General features: G+C 47.8%; 1 protein-coding gene across 1 annotated transcript in view; it reads left to right on the plus strand.

Annotated features, from left to right (window-relative positions):
* Nucleotides 1-24,805, plus strand: part of Galnt10 (polypeptide N-acetylgalactosaminyltransferase 10) — a 140,526-nt gene that overhangs the window by 62,317 nt on the left and 53,404 nt on the right. Inside the window, exons 2-3 of the mRNA XM_051167710.1 lie at nucleotides 11,742-11,844; nucleotides 15,931-16,069. Of these exons, the coding sequence (XP_051023667.1) occupies nucleotides 11,742-11,844; nucleotides 15,931-16,069 (242 nt within the window). The remainder of the gene's footprint in view (nucleotides 1-11,741; nucleotides 11,845-15,930; nucleotides 16,070-24,805) is intronic.

The following is a 24,805-nucleotide window of genomic DNA, read 5'->3' on the forward strand; positions in this document are numbered from 1 at the left end:
CTGGCTAGCTCCCCGAAGTAGGAAAGTAACAGTTTTAATGGAAGGAGCCATATGACGTCTCACGGTGGGGGACCTCGGCGGGTGGATACAGACAAGCGTGGAGGATTAGGGCCACTTCCAGCCAGCCTACCACCGCAGCGTGCTCGATCTAACTGAAGTCTCTAGAATCAAAGAGTTTGCGATGCCTCAGACTAAGTCAAGGTTTTGGTGAAACGGGCACGTGAGAAAGTGTTTGGGAACGAGATGTTGTTGTCTCTTCAAGGATCGTACACACCAGGCTTGTGGGACAACCTCATTTCCTTTGCTTCTGTGGTACCCCCACTCACCCCCATTCTATTCACTCTTCTCACCCTTCAGTGCCTAGCCCAAGACCCGCCTCCCAGCTGTGCCATAGGACCTTAGATTCTTTTTTTGGTTTGGTTTGGGATCTTTTTTGTTTTTGTTTTGTTTGTGTTGTTGTTGTTGTTTTTCGAGACAGGGTTTCTCTGTGTAGCCTTGACCGTCCCGGACTCGCTTTGTAGACCAGGCTGGCCTCGAACTCACAGCGATCCGCCTGCCTCTGCCTCCCGAGTGCTGGGATTAAAGGCGTGCGCCACCACGCCCGGCTCGAACCTTAGATTCTTAACTGAGAGAAGAACTTAGGGTTCTGCTGTCGCACCCTAGAAGAAGTTTTCAGACTAGAACGATCTCAGATCTGGCTTGTGTCACAGACAGAAACCATCACCTTAAAAAAAAAAAAAAATTGACTGTTTCCTAACCAAAAAGTAGTTGCACAGTTAACATGTATTAGATGGATGGATGGACGGACGGACAGATGGATGGATGCGTGGGTAGCTCAGGGGATCAGTAGGATGATCGATGGGTGGGCGGATGCTTGAAGAGATCGAGAGTGCTTCTAAAACAGTTACCATGTCATCTCCCTCCTGCCAAGTTGCTGAGAGCAAGGGCAGAGGTTTCGTGCGGACAAGCTTTTCCTTGGCTGCAGCTTTTGCTGAGCTTTGCTTTTCTAAGATAAAGTCTCGCTATATAGCCCTTGGGTGGCCTCGAACTCACCACCCTCCCTGGGGTCACAGCATGTTAATGCTTTGAAGAAACAAAGCGGGATCAAAAAACCCAGTTGCGCATTGTGTCGGGGAGGAGCCGTGCTGTGTTCTTTCTCACGAACCCTGGAATTATTAGCAGACCAATGAGGTCCCCAAGTTTCCTCCCTGGCTATATCAGTCACTAGTTTGAGGCTGGGGTGAGTTGGGGTGGGGAGCTTCTATTCAGTTGAATTTTTGAAATGCTGTATTAAATAAGCAAAGCGACACAACTTTCTCTCTATGGAACTTTAAAGAGCCTTTAATGTGTGTGCGGCGCATGGATGTATATAGGTGAGTGTGCGTGGGAGACAGAGGTGTGCATATGCCTGGGGGGCAGAGGTGTGCATGTGCGTGGAGGCCACAGGACAACCTTGGGTGTCATTCCTCAGCAATATGTTGTTCATGTTGCTCTTTTGAGGTGTGGGAGGGGGGGCGGTCTCAAGGGTCTCTTGCAAGCCTGGAACTTGCTGAATAGGTTGGCCAGCCAGGCAGCACCAGGAACCAGCCTCTTTGTGCTGGAGTTAAACGCTCAGGACACAACAGCTTTTTTTTTTTTTTTTTTTTAATATGCCTTCTGGGGATTGAACTGGGGTCTCCCTGTTTGCAAGGCAAACACTTTACCAACTGAGCTATTTCCCAGTCCTCAAAGAGCCCTTACTATGCAAACGTACATTTTGGCATCTTGATATGTCAGCGTTGAAAGCTAGGGTGCAGAAGAGGGAGGCAACATAACATTTTAATCTCATCTATTCACAAGTATGTAATTCTTGGCTTTAAATTTCGTTCGCCGTGCTGTCTGTGACCTCCGTTCCCCTTCCTTTCCCCAAAGGCCCCCTGCTTCCTGTCTAACTCCACAGTAATACCTCTGTTCTTTCTTCTACTGGCATTATCTTCTAGGTCCTTACAGAAGTAGAAGCGTACAGCACACATCCTTCTGTGCTATTCTGTTTTCAAGATCTGTCTATGTAGAAGTAGCTGTCTGCCCCTTTTGCGATTGAGCCGTGTTCTACTGGGTGGACACTATTTGATTTGTGTCTTTGGGTAAGTCACGGCCAGTGTTGCAGTGAACATAGGTGTGCCCGGTCCAAGTCCCTCCTGTCCACTCTGCTTTGGGAGAGGAGTCATTGGGCTGTCATGTGATCACTCGGCTCAACCTTTTGAGAAACCTCCGACCTTGTCCACAGTAGCTGTGTTCTCACTGGCACTCATTCCCACCAGTGCTCACACGGGCTGGTTTCTCAGCCCACATCCTGCCTACACTTCTTTTCTGTTTATTCAGTTACACTATCCTGCCAAGTAGTAAATGACGCCTCGTGGTAGGGTTGAGTCCTAGTTCCCTAATGACCAACAGCCGCAGTTCTGGGTGTTGTTGGTGCCCTTGGTACCCGAGTCCTTCCTCCATTACACGCTGCAGATGTGTTCGAGTCCACAGCTTGTGTCTTGAAGAGCAAAAGGTATAGTTGTAATGAGTTCCAATTCAGCAAAATCTATGTTTTGTCTTATTTAAGAAGCATTTGCACAGAGCACATTTAATCCCAGCACTGGGAAGGCAGATGTTGGCAGATCTCTGTGAATTCAAGGCCAGCCTGAGCTACATAGTGAGTTCCAGGATGGCCAGAGCTACATAATGATGAGACTCTGTATAATAATAATAATAATAATAATAATAATAATAATAATAATAATAATAATAATAACAACAACAACAACAACAACAACAGGAGGAGGAGGAGGAAAAGGAAAAGAAGCACAGAAGGAAAAAAAAGAAAGAAAGAAACATTTGGCCATGGGCTGGGGAGATGGTTCAGTGGTTAGAGTACTTTTCTCCCCAGAACCTACATAAATGTCAGGTGGGCATGGCAGCCCATCTGTGATTCCAGCCTGGGAAGGTGGAGAAAGATCCCAAGAACAAGCTGGCTACCGAGACTGGCTGTATCAGTGAGCTCTGGGTTTGATTAAGAGACCTTGCTTCCAAATTAAAAAAAAAGGTAGAAGAGGTATGCAGGATGATTCTAGATACACATGAAAATGGAAAGGAAGTAAGATTTGCCTAAATAAACCCAAGTCACTAGGATGTTTTCCACATACTTCTTTCTTATGTTTAATTCTGTGACCTACATTGGTTTGTGTGTGTGTGTGTGTGTGTGTGTGTGTGTGTGTGTGTGTGTGTGTGATGATAATTAGGGTTGAGCTTTGCTAGTTTGTTTGGGCTATATTCTTCCCATAGCCCATAACTCACCATCCTCCTGCCTCAGCCTCCCAAGTGCCAGTATTACAGGTGTGCAGCACCGGTCAGGAAGAAAAGTTTGTGTTGGTCTTTGGTGTATCATGTATGATCATTCCAGCACCCTTTGCTGAAACGTTTCCCCATTCAACTCCCTTAGCATTTTTGGTCAGAATGTATTCAATAAGCTTGTATGAACATACAAACATATGAACATGTGTGTGTGTGTGTGTGTGAGATCAAGCATATGTATATTCATACATGCATGTACATGTAGGTATGAGTGCACTTGGGGTGGGGGGTGTTCATGAGTTTGTTCTCTACTCGACCTCATTAGTCATTTGCCCTCACTCAGGGACCACATACAGTCTCTTGTCCGCTGTAGCCATGGACCAAACCTTGAAAAGTCATATATGTCCTTCACCTTTGCTCTGTCTCTGTGTGTGTCATTGTTTAGCTATTTACCTAAGTCTTCCATGTTTCTGCTAAAACTGCATTTTGTCTCTAGACCAATTCCTTAAGGACTGGCACAGTTTGTCTTTTGAGGCAGGGTCTCACTGTGCATCCCAGGCTGCTCTGAATCTCACAATCCTCCTGCTTCCACCTCCCACAGGTTGGACTCTCACCTATGGGAGAATTGAGATCTTTAACATTGAGTCATTCTAAATACTCATGGGACCTGTGTCCTGACTGCCTAGAGCTCTGACCCCTGGCACTTATTTGTAGCTTTCAATGTGTGTCTTGGATATTTTGTTCAGTTTGCCCCATAAGTATTTGATATGTTGGCACTGTTGTAAATGGTATTTTATATTGCAGTTTTCCAGTGTTTTATTGCTAGTATTTAGAAACTAAATTGCCTTTTTCATATCCTCTCCCATGATGTTTTTATGTTTTGTTTTGTTTTTAATTTTATGTATATATTTATTAATTCTCTCTTATCATTTGTAGCCAATTTAAATATCTAGATAAGATATGGTAAACAACCAAGATTTATATTTCTTTTTTTTTTATTTTATTAATTTATTCAGATTACAACTCAATTGTTATCCCATCACTTGTATCCTCCCATTCCTCCCTCCCTCCCGCTTTCACTCTATTCCCCTCCCCTAGGTCTATGACCGAGGGTGACCTCCTCCCCCACTATATGGTCATAGGCTATCAAGTCTCAACTTGGTGGCCTGCTTATTCTTTGAGTGCCACCAGGCCTTCCCACCACAGGTGGTCAAATATGGGGCACCAGAGTTCATGTCAGAGTCAGTCCCCGCTCTCACATAACTGTGGAAAATGTCCTGTCCATTGGGTAGATCAGAATAGGGGTTCAATGTTTACTATTGTATTGTCCTTGGTAAGTGCAATAGTTTGAGCAGACCCCTCTGGGCCCTGATCCACCCATCATGATGTTCTTCTTATAGGTTTCTAGGACCCTCTGGATCCATCTATTTCCCATTCATCCATACTTCTCTCACCAAGAATCTCAATAGGATGTCCTCCCCTCTATCCCACTTTCATGATAAGTGAAGACTTTCATGGGACATGCCCCTTGGGCTGGTGTCCAGATATAAGTGAGTATATACCATTTGAGTCTTTCTGCTTCTGGGTTAACTCACTCATTTTGATCATTTCTAGTTCAATCCATTTGTCCACAAATTTCAGGAATTCCTTGTTTTTAATAGCTGAGTAGCATTCCATAGTGTAAATGTACCACAGTTTCTTTATCCATTCTTCGACTGAGGGACACTTAGGCTGTTTCCATGTTCGGACTATTATAAATAAGGCTGCTATGAACATGGTTGAGCATATGTCCTTGTTGTGTGCTGGAGCATCTTCTGGGTATATTCCAAGGAGTGGAATAGCTGGGTCTTGAGGAAGCCCTATTCCCAGTTTTCTGATATAGCGCCAGATAGATTTCCAAAGTGCTTGTACTAGTTTGCATTCCTACCATCAATGAAAGAGTGTTCCTCTCTCTCCACATCCTCGCCAGCGTGTAGTGTCATTTGAATTTTTGATCTTAGCCATTCTGATGGGTGTAAGATGGAATCTCAGAGTCATTTTGATTTGCATTTCTCTCAGGACTAAAGACGTTGAGCATTTCTTTAAATGTTTCTCAGCCATTCGATATTCCTCTGTTGAGAATTCTCTGTTTAATTCTGAGCCCCATTTCTCAATTGGTTTGTTTGGTTTTGTGGTGTTTAATTTCTTGAGTTCTTTATATATTTTGGATATCAGACCTTTGTCAGATGAAGGGTTGGTGAAGATCTTTTCCCAGTCTGTAGGCTGTCGCTTTGTTCTGTTGACAGTGTCTCCTGCCTTACAGAAGCTTCTCAGCCTCAAGAGGTCCCATTTATTAATTGTTGAACTTAAGGCCTGGGCTGTTGGAGTTCTGTTCAGGAAGTTGTCGCCTGTGCTTACGTGTTCTGGGCTGGGCTCTTCCCCACTTTTTCTTCTAACTGATTTAGTATCTCTGGTTTTATGTTGAGGTCTTTAATCCACTTGGACTTGAGTTTCGTGCATGGTGACAAAGATGGGTCTATTTGCATTTTTCTACATGTAGACATCCAGTTAGACCAGCACCATTTGTTGAAGATGCTATCCTTTTTCCATTGAATAGATTTGGCTTCTTTGTCAAAAATCAAGTGACTATATGTGTGTGGATTCATTTCTGGATCTTCCATTCAATTCCATTGATCAACCAGCCTGTTGCTGTGCCAGTACCGTGCTGTTTTGATTGCTATTGCTCTATAGTACAGCTTGAGGTCAGGAATGGAGGTTCCTCCTGAGGATCCTCTCCCATGATGTTTTAAACTCACTTAGTTCTGGAAGTGTTTCTGTAGGTGCCTCAGCTTTTTTTTTTTTTTTTTCAAATCAATACTATATTATGCCCAAGTAATTTTTATAACAATGCTTTGGCCAAATTGTAGAGACCTAGACAGATATGGGAACCTATCTGTGGACCCTCCTCATAAATGTGAACAGAAAGAGTGAGAGAAAATGGGTCTTCCAGGCTCGCTTCAGGCTCCCTGCCACTCAGCAGCTGCTTACTAAGAGAGGATGCACATCTCATTTAAGACTAGATTTGAATGAATCAAGCAAGATAGGAGTGTTTCTCTCACTGAAAAGCCTGGAAGGGTGTGTGTGTGTGTGTGTGTGTGTGTGTGTGTGTGTACACACACGCATGTGCGCGCATACTCCTGACCTAAAAAATTTAAATGTCTGGTATTTCCACATGAAAATGAAAGTGCCGGGCCTGGAGAGATGGCTCAGAGGTTAAGAACACTGACTGCTAATCCAGAGGTCCTGAGTTCAGTTCCCAGCAACCACATGGTGGCTCACAACCTTCTATAATGAGATCGGGTGCCCTCTTCTGGCCTGCAGATGCACATGCAGGCAGAACTCTGTATGCATAATAAATAAATCTTTTAAAAAAAAAAAAAAAAAAAAAAAAAAAAAAAAAAAAAAAGAAAATGAAAGTGCCCCAGAGGAAAGACAGACAGAACCTCTGCCACCTGCCTCAGGGTTAGGGCTACAGACAGGAAGCTGAGTGGCGTAAAGGAGGCAGATCTGAGGGTTCAAAGCCTGTGCCATCTTTTAGAAATCACTTTAGGGTCAGGTGAGCCCTCTCTCTTTAGAGTTTTGCAGCCCACTAAACCGTCCTATAGTCATTTAACCAGAGGATAAAGTTAATCCCCAGCACCCTTTATGGTATTACATCCTTGTGACTGTGTTAGGCACGTCTAATCCCTGTGTGACCTTCCCTCTATCCGGAGAAGATAAAACAAGTAGCTCTGCCCATTCATTAGTTGGTGAAATGAGACCTGCTTTTCTGGGGCTCACAATCTGGGGAGACAGGCAGTCTTTAGATGAGGGTGCAAAGGAACATGAAGTGTGGAGCCCTGAGGATCTCTGAAAAGCCTGGGGCTTCCTTCCTGGATCGGAGGTGCTAAGGGTGTACATTTCAGATCCAGGAGATGGCATCTAGTTCCCACTGGGTACTAGATTCTGAGACTCTCTGGGGCATGGTACTGGTTAGGTACAGTTGTGTCTGGTACCACTTGGGTCTGGTTAAAGCAAATGCACACGCGCACACGCACACATACACACACGTTTTTCTCAAAACATCAGGACAGGTCGGGGCTGATGTAGTCAACCTCACTTGAATCTAATTTGTGAGGACTAGACTAAGAGTGACCCTCAGGGGCTGCAGAGATGGCTCAGTGGTTAAGAACACTGCTCTTCCAGAGCTCCTGAGTTTAGTTCCCAGCAACCACATGGTGGCTCACAACCATCTATTACTGGGATCTGTTGTCCTCTTCTGGCATGCAGGTGTAAATGCACATAGAGCATTCATACACAAAATAAATAAATCCTTTAAAAAAAGAAAAAAGAAGGGTGGTCCTCAGTTTGGAAGAAGAAGAAGAAGAAGAAGAAGAAGAAGAAGAAGAAGAAGAAGAAGAAGAAGAAGAAGAAGAAGAAGAAGAAGTCTTTTGATGAAAATAAAGTCAACTTTACTGCCATTTGTCTTGAAGGAGGAGCTCCATCACAAGCATGTGGGTCTCCGTACTTTATTCCTGAGCTCATTTCTTCCTCAGAGACCTTCTGTGGCTCCCACCTGCCAAGCAGCACCGGTCCAGACTTCCTCCTACTGTGTGGCTCATGGCTACCTTTTGAATCGTATTTGTTCCTGCCAGATCAGGCCTTTGCCCTTAAGTAAATCTCACTGTCTGGCTTCCATTTCTTGGTTCATGCGTGTCCTCCAGTTGGATTTCACGGTCATTGCTTGCAGGTACCTCCCTCCCGGTTCTTCCACACCAATCTCAAAGACTCTTCTACAGGAACACGTACCCAGACATCCCCATGGGAACACTAATTTTTGACCTTCAGATTTTCTCTGTGCCACCTTTAAGACAATGCACTATGGTGGCGTGTATCCTTTCTTACCCTGTTTGTTGAGCCCGGAGATTGTCTTATTCAACTATATGAATTAACTATATCTTCTGTATTTTAGATCCAGGAGATGGCATCTAGTTCCCACTGGGTACTAGATTCTGAGACTCTCCAGGGCATGGTACTGGTTAGGTACAGTTGTGTTCTCATATCACTTGGGTCTTGTTAAAATCTGGATCTGAGGTCTGTTCTTAAATGCAACAGCACAGAAGAAGGCTTCATGGAGGACATGAGCTCTGACCAGACTTTAAGGCAGACAGAATTTGGATATTTAAGAAATGAGTTTGCCAAGCAGAGAGGCAGGTAGATCTCTATGAGTTTGAGGCCAGCCTGGTCCACAAATTGAGTTCCAGAACAGCCAGGGCAGCTCTTATAAAGGGAAGCATTTGATTAGGGGCTTGCTTACAGTTTCAGAGGGTTAGTCCATGGCCATCATGGTGGGAAACAGGCAGACATGGTACTGGAGCAGGAGATGAGAGCTTTACATCTTGATCTGCAGGCAGCAAGCAGACAGAGAGAGACTGGGGCTGGAATAGAATTTTGAAACTTCAAAACCCACCACCAGTGACTCATCTCCTCCAACAAAGTCACACCTCCTCCAAGGCCACACCCCCTCCAACAAGGCCACACCCCCTCCAACAAGGCCACACCTCCTCCAACAAGGCCACACTTTCTCCAACAAGGCCACATCCCATCCAACAAGGCCACACCTCCTCCAACAAGGCCACACCTCCTCTAACAAGGCCACACCTCCTCCAACAAGGCCACACCTTCTCCAACAAGGCCACACCTCCTCCAACAAGGCCACATCCCCTCCAACAAGGCCACACCTCCTCCAACAAGGCCACACCTCCTCCAACAAGGCCACACCTTCTCCAACAAAGCCACACCTCCTCCAACAAGGCCACACCTCCTCCAACAAGGCAATTTCACCAGATGCAGACCAAGCATTCAAACCTATGAGCCTATGGGGCCATTCCCATACACACCATCACACCTTACATAAAGCAACTTTATGTATTTGGCTAAATAAGTCAACCTGGTCCACTCATGCTCGAATGTGCGCACACGCGTGTGTGCGTGTATGTGTGTGTGTGTGAGAGAGAGAGAGAGACTTGTTCCACTCATGCTCACATGTGCGCACACGTGTGCGTGTGTGTGTGCGTGTGCGTGTGCGTGTGCGTGTGTGTGTGTCTATCTGTCTGTGTGATTCCGTGTGTCTGTGCACATACACAGAAAGACTGTTAGAATTATCTACTTAATGTTTGGCATCAAAGAGTGCGTGTGATCCCGAAGCAGAATCACTGCAGCTCCTCTGAAGGGTGGGTCTAGAGAGTCACCCCAACATCTACAGCAAACACTGTCCCCTAATACGACCTGAGACCTGGCTGCAGCCCTCCACCCTCTCCATCTCCTTTTGAGCCCTCCTGTGGTTTTGAGGACCCTGGCCAGCTGGGCCGGAGGTTCAAGCACCCTTGCTGACAGCCCCTGTCGAGGCTGCAGGCCCAGAACCGGAGTGTGTGCTTTGACCAGTCCTTCTCCTCCTGCAGATCGCAGCTGGCTTCGTTTCCCAGTTCTCTCCTCTCCTCTCCTCAAAGGGTGCCAGACACGCTAAATGGTGATTAAGCAAAGATTAAAATTCCATTTGGATGAGCGAGTGAGTAGCAGTTGGGACCATGATCTAGTCCTTTGGAATGTTGACTAAGAGCACATGGACTCTGGACAGTCACTCTCAACATGCCAACATGCACTTGCAGTTTGCTGTCTAAAGGGAGTTCTCGTCTGTTCTGCCAGCCCCTCCCCCCTTTCTCCCACTCACTGGCTCACATCCTCAAGGTGTTCCTTCCCCCTTTACCTTCACCTCCTGCGACAAGGGGACATTTTGGAAGCTGGGGGAAGGAAAAGTACCGGAAGATGATTGCAAACAAAGAAATTGGTCTCGCCTTTCAGAGACACACCTCTGGGTGTGCAGGAAACATCTGTACTTCTGGGTCAAAAGTCTTGGTGCGCTCTTTTACATGCTGTTTTGTGAGCAGTGTTGCTTCAGAGCTGTGTGTTTGGAGCTGGGGAGATGGCTCAATGGGGTACAATCTTGCTAAGCAAGCCTGAGAGCCTGACTTTGAATTCCCAGGACTCTTGTAAAAGCAGGCATCTCTGGGGGCTGGAGAAATGGCTCAGAGGGTAAGAACACTGGCTGCTCTTCCAAAGGTCCTGAGTTCAATTCCCAGCAACCATATGTTGGCTCACAGCCATCTATAATGAGATCTGGTGCCCCCTTCTGGTGTGCAGGCCTACATGCAGGCAGAACACTGTATATATAATAAACAAGTAAGTCTTTAAAAAAAAAAAAAAAAGAGCAGGCAGCTGTCACTCCAGCACCTGACACTCAGGGTTAGGGTTAGGGTTAGTCTCTGAGTCTCTGTCCTGGGTGTAGCCATTAGCTAGCCACCTGCAGTTCTAGAACACCGGAAAGAGGTTTGAATTGACATGAGCCCAAGAATTCAAAGTCTTAGTCCAAGAGAGAGTAAGATGCCATAATTATGTTTTATACTGATTGCATGTTGAAATGCTTGTATTTTAGATAAAGTGGAATGGGTTCAATTAAATATACTGGAACTGGAGAAGATGGCTTAGCAGTTAAGAGTGTGCACGGGTCTTACAGAGGACCTACGTTCAGTTCCTAACACGTGTGCAGCAGCTTACAACCGCTGGTAACTCCGGCTTGAGGGGATCCGACGCCCTCTCCTGGTCTCCACAAACATAACACACAGGCGCGTACACAGAGATACCTATATACATAATGAAAAATTAAATACATTGTTTAAAAAATGAATACGTTTCTAAAACCAAGTTCTTATGTTTCTTGTTTGTCCCTTTGGCATGCTTAGGGCTGAACCCAGGCCCTTGGTGCATGCTAAGCGAACATTCCAACACTGAACTACATCCCTTAGCCTCTACTTACTTTTTAAAAAATTATTATTTAATTAATTTATTCAGATTACAACTCAATTGTTATCCCATCACTTGTATCCTCCCGTTCCTCCCTCCCTCCTGCTTTCACCCTATTCCCTTCCCTTAGGTCTAAGGCCAAGGAATAATCAGGCTACCAACATGAGACTTAGTAGCCTCTACTTACTCTTTGTTTAGCTCTGCCGTATAGGGCGAGCTGATCTAGAACTCATGGTCTTCTTCCCTCTGCCTCCTGGGTGCTAGGCTGCTCACCACACCCAGCCTCGGTGCATTCTTCAGTGGAAAGAGTACGCCTGTCTTTCCTTCCTCTCCTGGGTGTCGAGTTCCCAAGGGATCATGCTGAACTTCTGTGTCCCCTTGGCCTCCAACAGGCACATGGCAGCACTCAGGAAGATGGTGTGAAGGCTGGATAGGTGGCAGTGTCCCCTTTAGGCAGTGTAGCCTTGGGGTCTTTGTTACTGCCAGTATTTTCTTTTTCTTCCCTTTCACGGTTTCTTATTCTTTTTTTTTTTTTTTTTTTAAAGGAATCACACAGCCGACAAAAAAAGCCATCTTTCTTGGGAGGTGACCAGAAGCTGAAGGACTGGCACAACAAGGAAGCCATCAGGAGGGATGCACAGCGCGTAGGTATGGAGGGCGGGGCTGAGTGTGGGCGTTGGGTAAACGTGCCACGGGTGTGCACGCATGTGTTGAGTGTGTTATGGGTGTCTGGGCCTCTTGTTCACTTCCTGCCTGCCACCATCCTACCTAGCTTTCACCAATCTGGCCTCTGCTGTCAGCACCAGACCCCACTGTTTTCAAGTTTACCCTGCCACGTTCCTATTAGCAAGTGACTATGTCACCTACAGGTTCCATGCTAAAGGAAGGAGGAGTGACTCGACTTGACACAGATTGAACACAGAGCAAGCTGATCAGCCTTTATGGCCCACTGAATAAGAGGGGACCTGTACCTCAGAGAGATGCTGTCATCTGCCAGGGAGAGCAAGACCAACTTGAGACTTGAACCTGAGTCTGGCAGAGGCAGCCCCTCCCCAGCTGCAGATTGGGCTGCGTGGGCCTCAGCTCAAGTTTCCTTTTGCTAATGGGGCTTTGTCACCATTCCTGTAAGGCCGGCAGGTGGGGGAAGGGCCAGCACAAGGAGGTGTGGAGAGGAGACTACGTGGAGATGCTTCTCCTCAGCAGAGTCCAGGCAGAGGTCAGGAAAGAAGCAGCAGTGCCACCCGCAAGCCTGTGGGGGCCCGCCAATGAACTAACTCCGCACATCCTGAGCCTCCCCATCTGAGGGTGACCTCATGTGGTCGGTCCCATGGGCACCCTCAGAAGGGAGTGAGGTGATGGCTGTGAGGTCGCTTTGCTTGAGTGGAAAGGGGGATACAGCAGTGTGAGGGGTTGAAACTGTGTGTGGCGATATGGGTGAAAGGTGTCCCCTTCGAAAGTATTCGTGACAAAACCAACTCACTACAAAGCTCAGGAGAGGACGGGTGTAATAGCTGAGCTGATGCCCAGGGCATCCCCGGCCCCGTCACACACTACTCTGTGTGCCAGGAATGTAATGTGAACAGGCACAAGCACTCTTACATTAAGAAAGGGAACTCCTGCAAAGAGCCAGCTGGCCAGACAATTGTGCCTGAATTATTAGAATGTTGGCCTGCCTAGCAAGGGAAGAAAGAGCAGCAGAGAGATTAAGAAAAAAAAAATGACTTTAATTTCTTGTTTGTTGAAATCAAATTATACATAAGCATTTAAGAGTAAATATTTTTAAAGTCATTTATGAAGTTGCCAAATTACTTTTAAAAAAAAAAGAAAAAAGAAAAAGAGAATAATGAGACTGAGGGTTGCTAAGTACACACCTGGCATTCCACACCAAGTGGCTTCCTGGACCATCACAGTGGACTTTGTCTAGTGAAAAGACAGAAGCCATGGCCTTGCCAGGATGCCATGCTGGGATCCAGCTAGCTGACCTTTGCTCTGTCTCCTCTGCTCGGCTGTTACCCGCCTCTGCAGATCTCCTGAAGCCTCGATTTGAGCAGAGGCCAGGCCCGGTTCCGCCCACTGCACCTCAGCGGTGTGGTGTCAGTGTAACACCCGGAGGAGGAGCTGCTGGAGTGGCTGGCTGGCTGGCTGTTGGACACCCAGCAGTGCAGACACTAGAGCTGCTTCTGCCAGAGCTGTGTCTGTTCTCAGTCACCAGAAGCTCGTGGGAACCCCAGAGAGCATGCTCTCGGGACATCAGAGACCCTCCTCAGACGTATCACACACAGATTGCCAACCCTTTGTCCCCTGACCCTGACTTGCAGCAGATCCAAGTAAATCTGGCTTAGTAGATAAGGCGACTCTTACATCTTTTATCATCATGGCATTTTTTTTCAAAATCATTTATTACTTATTTACAGCTATTCTGAACATCCAGCCCCGACCCAGTACCTCATAGATGCCAGGCACACCCTCATCCACTACACCCAGCTCTTGTTTATGGCAGTTTTGATTTACACAGACCATCTGCCTCGCTTCGATAGCAATCAGACCGCTTCAAGTTTATCTGGTGTTTGACAGCTAACAGTTTTCACTGGGTAGCCTCTTGTCTGACTCCCCCAGACAAGCTGCTGGTGTCAGAGGAGACAATTGTAGCTGAGAGTCCCTCAGCTCAGAGAAAGTAGACCTGCCTCCTGTCCAGGGTGACTCGGTGGCAGGATGTCCCTGCTCTGGGGGAGGGGGGTGGAGGGGAGTGCAGGGGACATGGTCTCCGGCCCTCACACCTGGCTCTGTAACCTTTTATGAGTGTCAGTGTAGCTGCAGAGCGAGAGTTCTGGACTCCACTGTGTAGGGTTGCTATGGGGACTCCAGAGAAGTGAAAAGGACCCTGACTGGTCCTCCCTGGTATCCCTCCCACTCGTCTCACTTCCCCCTGCACTATTTGGGGGTGGGGGAGGAGGAATGCTGGGGTGAAGTTAATCCTGATTGTTGGGGGCTGAAGATATGGCTTTGTACTTAAGAACATTTGCTGCTCTTCCAGAGATACAAGTTTGGTCTCAGCACTCACTGTCAGGTAACTTACAACTTGCCTTACAACTACAGCTCTGGGGGATCTGATGCCCCTTCCTGGCCTCCATGGGCACCTGCACTCATGCACGCACGCGCGCACGCGCACACACATACACACACACACACTTTTAAAAGTTAGATTTATTTATTTCATTTTATGTGCACGAGTGTTGCAGCTGTGTGTATGTATGTGTACTGCTGTGTCCTGCCTGGTGCTTGAGGTGGTCAGAAGAGGGCGTCCGATCCTCCAGAACTGGACTTAGGGATTGCCACAAACCCCTGTATGGCACTATCACCTAAGCCCGGGTCCTCTGTGAGAAAATGCTTGTGACTGCTGATCCATCTCTCCAGCCCCCACATCATTAAAATAAGAAAGAAGAAGAAAATGTTTTTCTTTTAAACCTTGGTTGTCTAGGCTTTTTCGAGAAGTGCCAGAAGATTAATTAGCAGGTCTCACTCTTGGTCTGTCTGTGAGCGCAGCCAGTTTTTGGAGCTCTGACCTGAATATGAGGTTGCAGGGAGCGGGACGAGAATGCATGGGCTTAGGATAAAGACATCAGGACAAACTGTTCTTCAAGAGAAGAGACTTACTACTGACCAAGATGGTATAGTGGGGGCCTGAAGAGGAAGTCTTCGTTCTTGACAGACAAGCCATGGTGTCCATGCTGAGAGGCTTCCTTGCACAGCCTGGAAGCAGGCTTAGTTAATATGTGACCTAGCAGTCGTCCACAGTGCAAGCCTGTACCGGGTTGTCTCCAGTGTCTAGGTGGCAGAGGGAGGGAGAGGGTTTGGCTTTTTTTGTGAGAGCAGTGAGTGGCCTGTCTGCTTTCTGAAGAAACCCTTGGATGAGAGAGAAGATTCCAGAAGGTGTGGCTGGATCCTCAGAAGCCCTCCAGAACACCACCACAAGGGTTTGGAACCAAACAATGAATGACTTATTCCTTTGATGAAGCTGATTCAGTGATAATTTGGGACGAGATGAAAGTAGGAGGTGGGGGCCTCTGTGAAGACTCTAGAACACTGGGGTGGGTGGATGGCGCTGGGCGTGTCCTTGGGGCCGAATCTCACTCTGGCCTCTTCCTGTATTCTCTCTCTCTCTCTCTCTCTCTCTCTCTCTCTCTCTCTCTCTCTCTCTCTCTCTCTCTGCTTCCTGCACCCCCTGAGCCAAACACCCTCTTTCACGAACTTCTGCTGCCACTGTGTTCTGCTTCACAACAGGCCCGGAAAGCGCAGAGCCACATGACACGGACGGAACCTTCTGGAATAAATCCTTCTTCCATTAAGTTGCTTCCCTCAGTCCCTTCGTCACATAATGCAGAAGTGACTAATGCATCCCATGACTAAGCATAAAATTTCCTTTCTAAGTTTTAGGTGTTTTTATGTTACACGCGTGAGTGCTTTGCCTGCACGTTAAGTCTGCGTACCGTGAGTCTGCAGTGCCTATGGCAGCCACAAGAGGGCATCCAATCTCTGGAACTGGAGCCACAGGTGGTTGTGAGCCACCATGGGAGTGCTAGGACCCAAATTGGAGTGCTCTGCAAGGGCAGCCAGTGCTCTTAGTGGCTGAGCCATCTCTCGCAGCCCCCAGGCGTAAGGCTTTATCTAGCCCCATTCTCAACCCTTGTAGGTGTGAGGTAAACCAGCAACACTGAATTTGCTCTCTGCCTCTAGGAAATGGCGAACAGGGGAAGCCTTACCCCATGACCGATGCTGAGAGAGTGGACCAGGCATACCGAGAAAATGGATTTAACATCTACGTCAGTGATAAAATCTCCCTGAACCGCTCCCTCCCCGATATCCGGCACCCAAAGTGAGTGGCACACCTCTCGTATTCTGCTATCTAAGGATTTTGCCCATTGCACTGGGTTGTGAACTCATTCAAACAAACAAACAATAATTACATAAGGTGCTGCCGGCCTCTTATGGAGCAGAGTCCCCCCAGCAGAGGCTCGAGTGATCAGGCCCTCTGCAACTGAGAGCTGGCATGGCCAGGGGTGATGCAGTTGTTGTGATCTGCCACTTAGGGTGTCGTGTAAGAGCCAGCAGTTCTCAGGGTGTCTGCAGAACAGTGACGTCAGTTCACCTGGGAATTTGTTATACATGTGGGGTGGTGTGTGTGTGTGTGTGTGTGTGTGTGTGTGTGTGTGTGTGAGACAGAGAGGGCACCTGTGCCACACACACGTGTGGAGGTCAGAGGACAACCTCTGCTGTCCATCCTTGCCTTCTGCCTTGTTTGAGCAGAGTCTGTTTGTTGTTACCATGTATTCAGCAGGCTAAGTGCTGCCGGCTCCTAGAAGTTCTCCTCTCTCCCCCATCTCAGTCCACCACTGTGTCTGGCTTTTTTTGTTTGTTTGTTTGGTTGGTTGGTTTTTGTTTTTCAAGGCAGGGTTTCTCTGTGTCGCCTTGGCTGTCCTAGACTCACATTGTAGACCAGGCTGGCCTTGAACTCACCAAGATCCACCTGCCTCTGCCTCCCAAGTGCTGGGATTAAAGACATTCGCCACCACACCCGGCCCATGTCTGGCTTTTATGTAGGTTCTAGGAAAGCAAACCCAGGTCTTCAGCCTTATTCAACACACACGTCACCCACTGGGCTCTCTCTCCAGCTGAGTCTTGGGCCGCCTCTCAGATTAACAATGGAGTCTGTCCACTGTCAGTGCCCTCAGAAGCCCTGCAGGTGACTGACTCTGAGGTTTGCTCAGGGTAGAAGGGGAAACCACACATCTGGGAAGCCTCACTTAGAAGACAGGACTGCTAAGCCCCTTGCACCAAGGTCTCTTGCCCAGAGGGGACAGAAGAGGGACCCAGAGTGCTTGCCTGTAGGACTTACTTTACTGTCTGCTTCATGGTCTTCCGTGATGCTCTGGAATCTTCCCTTGACGTATGAGAAACACAGCTGCACTGGTGTTTCTGGGTTCAGAACAGTGAGCTGACAGTGAACGAAAATTATCAGAGCAAACCCTGCGCCCAACACCAGGAGCGCTGACTGTTGTGGCTGTAAGAAACCTACACCACCTGTCCCAGCCTTCCGCCACCACGAGCTCCTAGGAGCAAAAGAATGAACCATATCTTCACTATTTTCCTGGTGTGGGCCTTCAACTCTCTGTCCTCCTGCCTCGGCCTCCCGAATAACTGGGGTGACAGGCCACTGTCGTCAGGCCCGGGTCATGTAACTCACTGAATGCTGCTCTGACGCTGAGGAGGAAGTCGGTTACGTGGATGGTGTTGTCTGACTATGGAATACGAAAATCCTCAGCTGAACGGTCCAAAGTTGAGAACGGTATCTGCCCGATTTGCTTTCTTTCTCTCTCTCTCTTTTTTTAATCTTTTTTCTTTTTTAACTCCATCTGCATATGTATGTGTGTGAGGATGCATATGCCACAACATGCCTGTGGAGGTCAGAGGCCAGCTTGCAGGAATCAGTTTTCTCCTCCCGCCGTGTGAGTTCCTCGGATGAAACTCTGATGTGTGGCAGCAGTCGCCTTTACCAGCTGAGCGACCTCCCGCGGGCTTTCCTTCTTGTTTTTAATGTCATTTTCTTTCACATTAGGAATGTTGCCCCGAAGTGTGTCCACAGCTTGGGAGGCGGGAGTCTGAGCTCGGGAGGCCTGTGGCACCTCTGTTAGCAGCCTGTCCACCCAGCTAGCCTCCTGGTGGCTGATGTTTTGAGCATATCCAACACCTGCTTTTTACAGTGTGGAAGCTGAGTTCCAGCAACGAGGAGACAGCTACCTGGAAGACCTCCCCACTTCCCAGACGGGGAGACTCTGCTGCGGTTTGACAGTGGCAACACATGAACAAATTAGAGGGGTGGAGCAGCGTGCTGCCTTCGGTTTCTCTTAGCTTAAACAACTTCTCGGGCAGGAGCTGGGGTTCCCCGCTTGCCTTTTATCCCGTCACACTAAATCTTGGCGATAGCAGGGCAAGCGCAGGATGGAGGGGCTGTTTGTTTATGCCAGTCGCCTTTGCTAGCACCAGAAGCTGCCCTGGAGACACACACCCATGGAGAACAGGAGCTAGGCAGTTTTGGCCCCAACCTGTCGGGCTACCATGTTGGCCAGCTGGCTCTGAGCAGGCCTGCCCTCTGCACCTCCAGCCCAGTGAGTGTGAACACAGGCTGGCTAGTGGGCTGGCCCGCTCTCCCTGCTCGCTGGGGGACCCAGCCCGGCTGCTTGGCAACCGAACATAGAGGCTCTTCAGGACCCAAGGTGGGCGACACAAGGGAGCCTGGACTGCAGGAGTGCGTGGGATCCATTGGCTCCTCCAGGATGCTTGCAGTTGGGAGGGTCAGTTTCCTGGTGCAAAGCTAAGCAGGATGAGATGACAGAGGCCTGCTCCCTCAGGAACTTTGGGAAGTAGACATGAATGGAATCTTTGTCTGCCACATCCCCACTCCCATGCCCCTCTTGACTTCCTTCTGTATTAACATGGTTAATTTATGATATATGCTGAATTTCCTCAAAAGAACATACAGATTAGCCAGGCATGGTGGCACACGCCTTTAATCCCAGCACTCGGGAGGCAGAGGCAGGCGGATCACTATGAGTTCGAGGCCAGCCTGGTCTACAAAGCGAGTCCAGGCCAGCCAAGGCTACACAGACAGACCCTGTCTTGGAAAAAAAAAAAAAAAAGATCGTACAGATTATTGTAACGGGCCACCCGGCTCTCTGGAGCCTCTTTACAACCCTAACAGGTTACAGAGTCCAAATGAAAAGGAAGGCAAAGCTTGTTACCTCTGACAGTCGTATTACACACACTAATAAAATGAAGTGGTCTGGGGAGGTGGCTCAGTTGGTAAAGTGCTGGCAGCACATGTATGAAGACCTGAGTTCAAATCCCCAGCACCCACATAAAAGCCAGGTGTGATGGCACACGCCTTAATCGCTAACAGTGGGAACAGTGGGGCAGAAATTGGTGGATCCCCGGGCACACAGAGAGAGATGGGCTGTCTGCAGAGAGGCCATCAGTGGCATCTTGTTCAGCGTGTGTCTTGGAGGGAAAAGATCACACAGGAGGACAGGTGAAAGCCTACTGAAGGTGGATACCGTGCATCTTCCCGCCATGCAGGCTGGGAAAGCTCACAGTTCAGCCTTTGTGAGGAGGTAGGTACAGTGCCACACGCAACCATGGTCTGTGTATAAAATTAAGTAGAGGCAGAATCAATATAGAAAGACTCAAATTCTAGAAATGCCATTTTTTAAATTTAGTGTGTATGAGTCTTTTGTTTGCATGTATGTGTATACTCCATGGATGTAGGTGACCGGTGCCCTCAAAGTGTAGGAGTGTACATCAGATCCCCCAGGACTGTACCTATAGGTGGTTGTGAGCTGCCAAGAAGGTTCTGGAAGCTGAAGCTGGTTCTTCTGCAAGAGCAGTGAACGCTCGTAACTGCCGAGCCATCTCTCTAGTTCCCAAACCGCAGAAATAAAACCAACTGTGTCTGAGATGGAATACACACAGGGTAATGGTGGATTAGCTATGGCAGGGGAAAATGTTACTGAACTTGAAGGCACAGCAAAGCAAACTGCCCAAAAGAAAGCATAAAAGTTTTCAAAAGTGAAAACCGTATGAAGTCCTAGACAAATTTCATCTTTCTAACATGTGTATAATTGGAATCTATGGCAAAGAGAAGAAAAATGGTGGCTTGAACATCTCCAAATTGCGTGGCAACTGTAAATTACAGTTATGCAGTAGCAACAAAACAATTTTATGGTTGGGGGTCACTCTAACATGAGGACTGTGTTAAAGGGGTGCGGCATTGCCGGGAGTGGTGGTGCACGCCTTTAGTCCCAGCACTCGGGAGATAGAGACAGGCGGATCGTTGTGAGTTTGAGGCCAGCCTGGTCTACAAGCAAGTCCAGGACAGCCAAGGCTACACAGAGAAACCCTGTCTCGAAAAACCAAAAAAGAAGAAGAGGAGGAGGAGGAAGAGGAGGAGGAAGAGTCGCAGTATTTAGAAGGTTGAGAACTGCCCGTTGAGGTGCATGTCAATAGATTTGCTGAAGAAGGCAAAATCAGGAGGATCACGAATTCAAGGCCAGCCTGGACTATTCACTTAAAAAAGAAATAAGATAAAAAAAAAAAAAGTTGAAGATCACTGATCCAGACCCTCTCCACTCAAAGGTAGCTTCTGGGCAAGGTGTTTCATCTCAGGGACAAAAATACAGCTAGAAGAGTTCACTTTCAGGGTTCAGAGCTTGGCAAAGGGCCCAGCTCACCACCTCTGCCAATTTTCCTAGAGTCCACATCCACCCTCACTGCCGCCATCCAGAGAAGCTGGTTAGACTTTCTGCAGACTAGAGCCGAGTTTAGAAGACACAGTACTGCTGAGCAGACCTCATCCTTTCAACACGATTCGTGTAGTAAAGCAAGCTTGAGGGGTGCCTTTAGAATGGCGTATGCCAGAAGCACCCCGGATGTGGGATTCTGGCTGCAGCCGGACGAGATGTGCCCATCCTTCTGTGATAGTCAGTTACAGAGGCAGCTATGGGCAGAGAGCATATGGGCAAGGGTGTGTCTGTGCACTAGAAAGGAAGCTGGGGTTCCTCTTTAGCACCTCCACCTTCTCAGGAGACCTCGGTCAGCTCTCCTCTAAAACGAAAACAACTTCCTTCTGAACCACGGAGTGTTATTTTAAGATGCCAGTTATTGGTCCATTGGACCCAATATCAAGATTCAAAGGCTCACGAGCCTTGAAGTAAAACGGCAGCCAATAAAATATCTCCAGTTGACCTCCCTCCCTTCCCCCACCCCCCATCCCAGTTTTTAAGCCAGATTTCGGCAGGCTCAGCCCTTGGGTTGAAAACTGTGCAGACTGACAGCTTTCAAGCCAAAATGGCTGCCTGTCGGCTAAAACTCCAGACAAGCATATATCACCTACTACACATGCTGGCTAAAAACCACCCATGACCATGCCAGCCATGGCGGGGGGTATGTGCAAGTTTGGAGTTTTTCCACTGTTGTTGTCTTATTGTTCTCACGTTACAGAGGCATTTTCCAAATCTTCTAGAAATGGGCGATCCATTCATCTTCGATAAAAGCATCCACTTACCGCGTTTTCGTTTGTGTGTGCGGGGGCCACTGAGTGGGTTACTTCCGGGTTACACTGTGCTTCCAGCTCCCTCTCCCTGCATCGTCATGCAGACTGAACCGTAGGGGAGGGCCTCTTAGCCAAAGTCAGCACGGCTAGTAGGCAGGTCACAGCATGTCCTGACTCCTTTTGTCATTGCATCCCCTAGGGATAGAGGCACAGGTCTCACAGAGGGGGCGGGGTTTATAGTCTTTACTTGGTAATGGCTGAGGGTCTTCGGACTAGCACTTTGAGTAGGTTCTGCCTGGAAAGTCCAGCAAGCATGGCCACCATACTCACCACTTGCCTCTCCTAGGCCACACTGAAGACGATACACACCTACCCAGAAGCAGGCAGTTGGAATCCGGTTGGACTGGCTAGGGATGAGTGGGATTTTAAGTGAGGTTGGTCTTGAAAGAGTTTAAGGTAAAAGAAAAGAACAAAGAGCCGATGAAGACACCGGTCACTCTCCCAGTTAGCATTAACTGTCACTCTGACACAGCCTAGAATCACCCAAAAAGAGATTCTCAGTTGAGTATCTGTCTGTCTTCATCAGGTTGGCCCTGTGGGCAAGCCTTCATTGTTAATGGACGTAGGAGGGTCCAGCCCACTGTGGGTGTTACCATTCCTTAGGCAGGTGGTCCAGAGAAGCTAGCTAAGCAGCAGCCTGTGAGCAAGCCAGCAAGCAACATTCCTCCATGGTTTGTGCATAAATCCCTGCTCCGACTTCCCTCAGTGATGGGCTGTGGCCCCCCTCCACCCCTCCCATCTTCTATGGTAGCGGGGAAGTGTGTTGACAAGCTAAGCAGCTGAGTTTAGGAACAGAACACAGTGCCCCTTTTGTGGCAAGTTCTCTTCTCACCATTTGACTTGGGGTGAAGGTGGGGGGCCCAGCAGTCCTCCACTCCAACTCCCCACATCGTGAGGGCCAAGTTCTGCGCAAACCATTTGGTCTTTGCTCGTAATATATTGAGACATGTGTGAGTTTACTGTTTCATTCGATTTTTACAACAATGGGGTTGGGCTGGTTTTATTCTACAAGTAGCTTCTTTTGTTCCACGTGTTCATGTTCATGTTTGTCAGCTTCTTTCCATAACTGTGTGATAGTCCTCAGGAACAGTGCGCTGTCCTGTGCTTCTCTCCTTTCGGCGCTTCAAGCCCAGTGATGTCACCCGTGGACTGCCACGTCAGTGGGACTCTAAGGGGCTGCCTCCCTCAGTTCTCAGGCCTTCCTTCCCACCTGGTCTGCCCTGGGGGGTCATGTCAGAGTTTCGATTGGAAAGTGTTCCACAGGTGTCAGGCCATCATGAGCTATGGGTCCCTCCCTGGTCCCCTTCTTTTCCTCCTCCTCCTCCTTCCTCCCCTAACCGACTGGTAGTGTCACCTCCTTACACACGCCCCCCCCCCATCCCCAGCACTTCTCGAGTCACCATCCACACTGTTCTCCTCAGGGTCTCAGAAAACCTTTCTGTAGTGGTGTTGTGAATTTGACCCCAGAACTTGTGTGGGCAGCATAATCCCCCAGAACACTTGTTAAGAACAAACTGCTGGGCCCCCGCCCTGAGAGGCTCTTGAGCAGGTGGTCTGTGATGGCCTGGAGAGTTAGTGTTCTAGCAAGCTCCCAGGTCTACTGGGGTGGCTGGTCCAGGCAGAACACCCGCCTTCTCTGTTCCCCTTGCTTCCCTCTTCACGTCCCTCTGCTCTCCTGAAGCAAAACAGTTTGTTGTAAAGCAAATAAATTAGCTTACCTTCTGTAGAACAATTTATTTGGGGGAGGGGTTCAAGACAGGGTTTCTCTGTGTAGCCTTGGCTGTCCTAGACTCACTTTGTAGAACCGGCTGGCCTTGAACTCACAGAGATCCTCCTGCCTCTGCCTCCCGAGTGCTGGGATTAAAGGCGTGTGCCACTATGCCCTGCCTTTTTTTTTTCCCCCCGTTGTTGTTGTTGTTGTTGTTGTAGAACAATCTTAAGCTGAGAGAACGATGGATATTGTTCCCCAGGATGGACTCGCCCTCTTCTTAAAAACCTAGAATGGGCTGCGGAGACGTCTCAGTGGATGAGAGCTCTTGCGATGCGAGTGTGAGGACTGGAGTCTGCATCTCCAGCACCCATGTGAAAAGATGGGCGTGCCTGCATGCCTGCAAGCCCAGCACCCGGGAGCTGGAACGGGTGCATGCTGGGGAGGCTGGGGTCCTAAGAGCTCTCCCAGCCAGTCAGCCTCAAAACAGCCAGCTTTGCCTTCAACGAGAGACCTTATCTCAACAGACATACACAGACACACACAAAAGAGAAGTCTGGAAAACTGTAGCAAGGGGAACCTAAGGGAGCGTGGTATATCACGGAGTATGGTTTCCACAGTGTAACAGCCAATAAAAAAATAAAGGTGTGGGGGCTGGAGAGATGGCTCAGAGGTTAAGAGCACTGGCTGCTCTTCCAAAGGTCCTGAGTTCAATTCCCAGCACCCACATGGTGGCTCACAACCATCTATAATGAGGCCTGGTGCCCTCTTATGGCCTGCAGACACAACACTGTATACATAACAAATAAATAAATCTAAAATAAAATAAAGGTGTGAAGAAAGAACTGAGCGGCCAGCAGTTTATATCTGTAGCTGTTTATACTTAAAAAAAAAAAAGTCAGTGTAGCCATTAGCCACAAAATACCATGGCCTCCTGGAAGAGGGGAAAACTAGATGAGGGGACATTAATAAAAGGCAGAAATCTTTGAATCACCCTGTTTAGAGTTGGCCTTGGAACTGCACGCTTCACATAATTATATAAACATGACTAGATCTAAATTAAAAATTAAAGCACAAGCCCTAAAGATAAACAACTAAATATAATGAGTGAACCCGCATGTCCAGTGTACATGTAACTAGAGAAAGAGATGCAGAGATGAATCGCCCAGATAGCTTCAAAACAGAATTTTTGACTGAAACAAACACTATAGAAAAAAATATGTAATGATATTGCTACTAGTAATACCGGAATTGCTTTTTCTGACAGTATTGCATTTTGTAGGGCAAAAGACTTACACGTAATTACATTAATGTTAAGAACCTAGGTAGGGTTTTTGTTTGTTTGTTTGTTTTAGGTATACATGTTGAGTGCCTGCGAATTTGTATGTGCATGCCTGGCACCTGAAAAGGCCAGAAGAGGGCGTTGGAACCCCCTGGAGCTTAAGTTGGGATTATGAGCCACTGGCTGTGATTACTGGGAACCAACCCCACTGAAAGAACAGCAAATGCTTTCAACTGCTGAGCCATCGTGTTAGCACCAATAGCCTAGTTTTAACGAACTAAATGCAATATAGCAAACTAAAAATATTTATATAAATGTAAATAAAGGGATATATGTATATATGTCGATATTCCTAATGAAATAGATGCAAAACCCCACAACAAAAGAACCAGTAAACAAAATTGAGCATTATGTAAGGATTATGTACCGTGGCCAGGTGGGCTGTTGCAGAGATGCA

Source organism: Acomys russatus, chromosome 25 (assembly GCF_903995435.1).
Source record: "Acomys russatus chromosome 25, mAcoRus1.1, whole genome shotgun sequence".
Taxonomy (NCBI): Eukaryota; Metazoa; Chordata; class Mammalia; order Rodentia; family Muridae; genus Acomys; species Acomys russatus.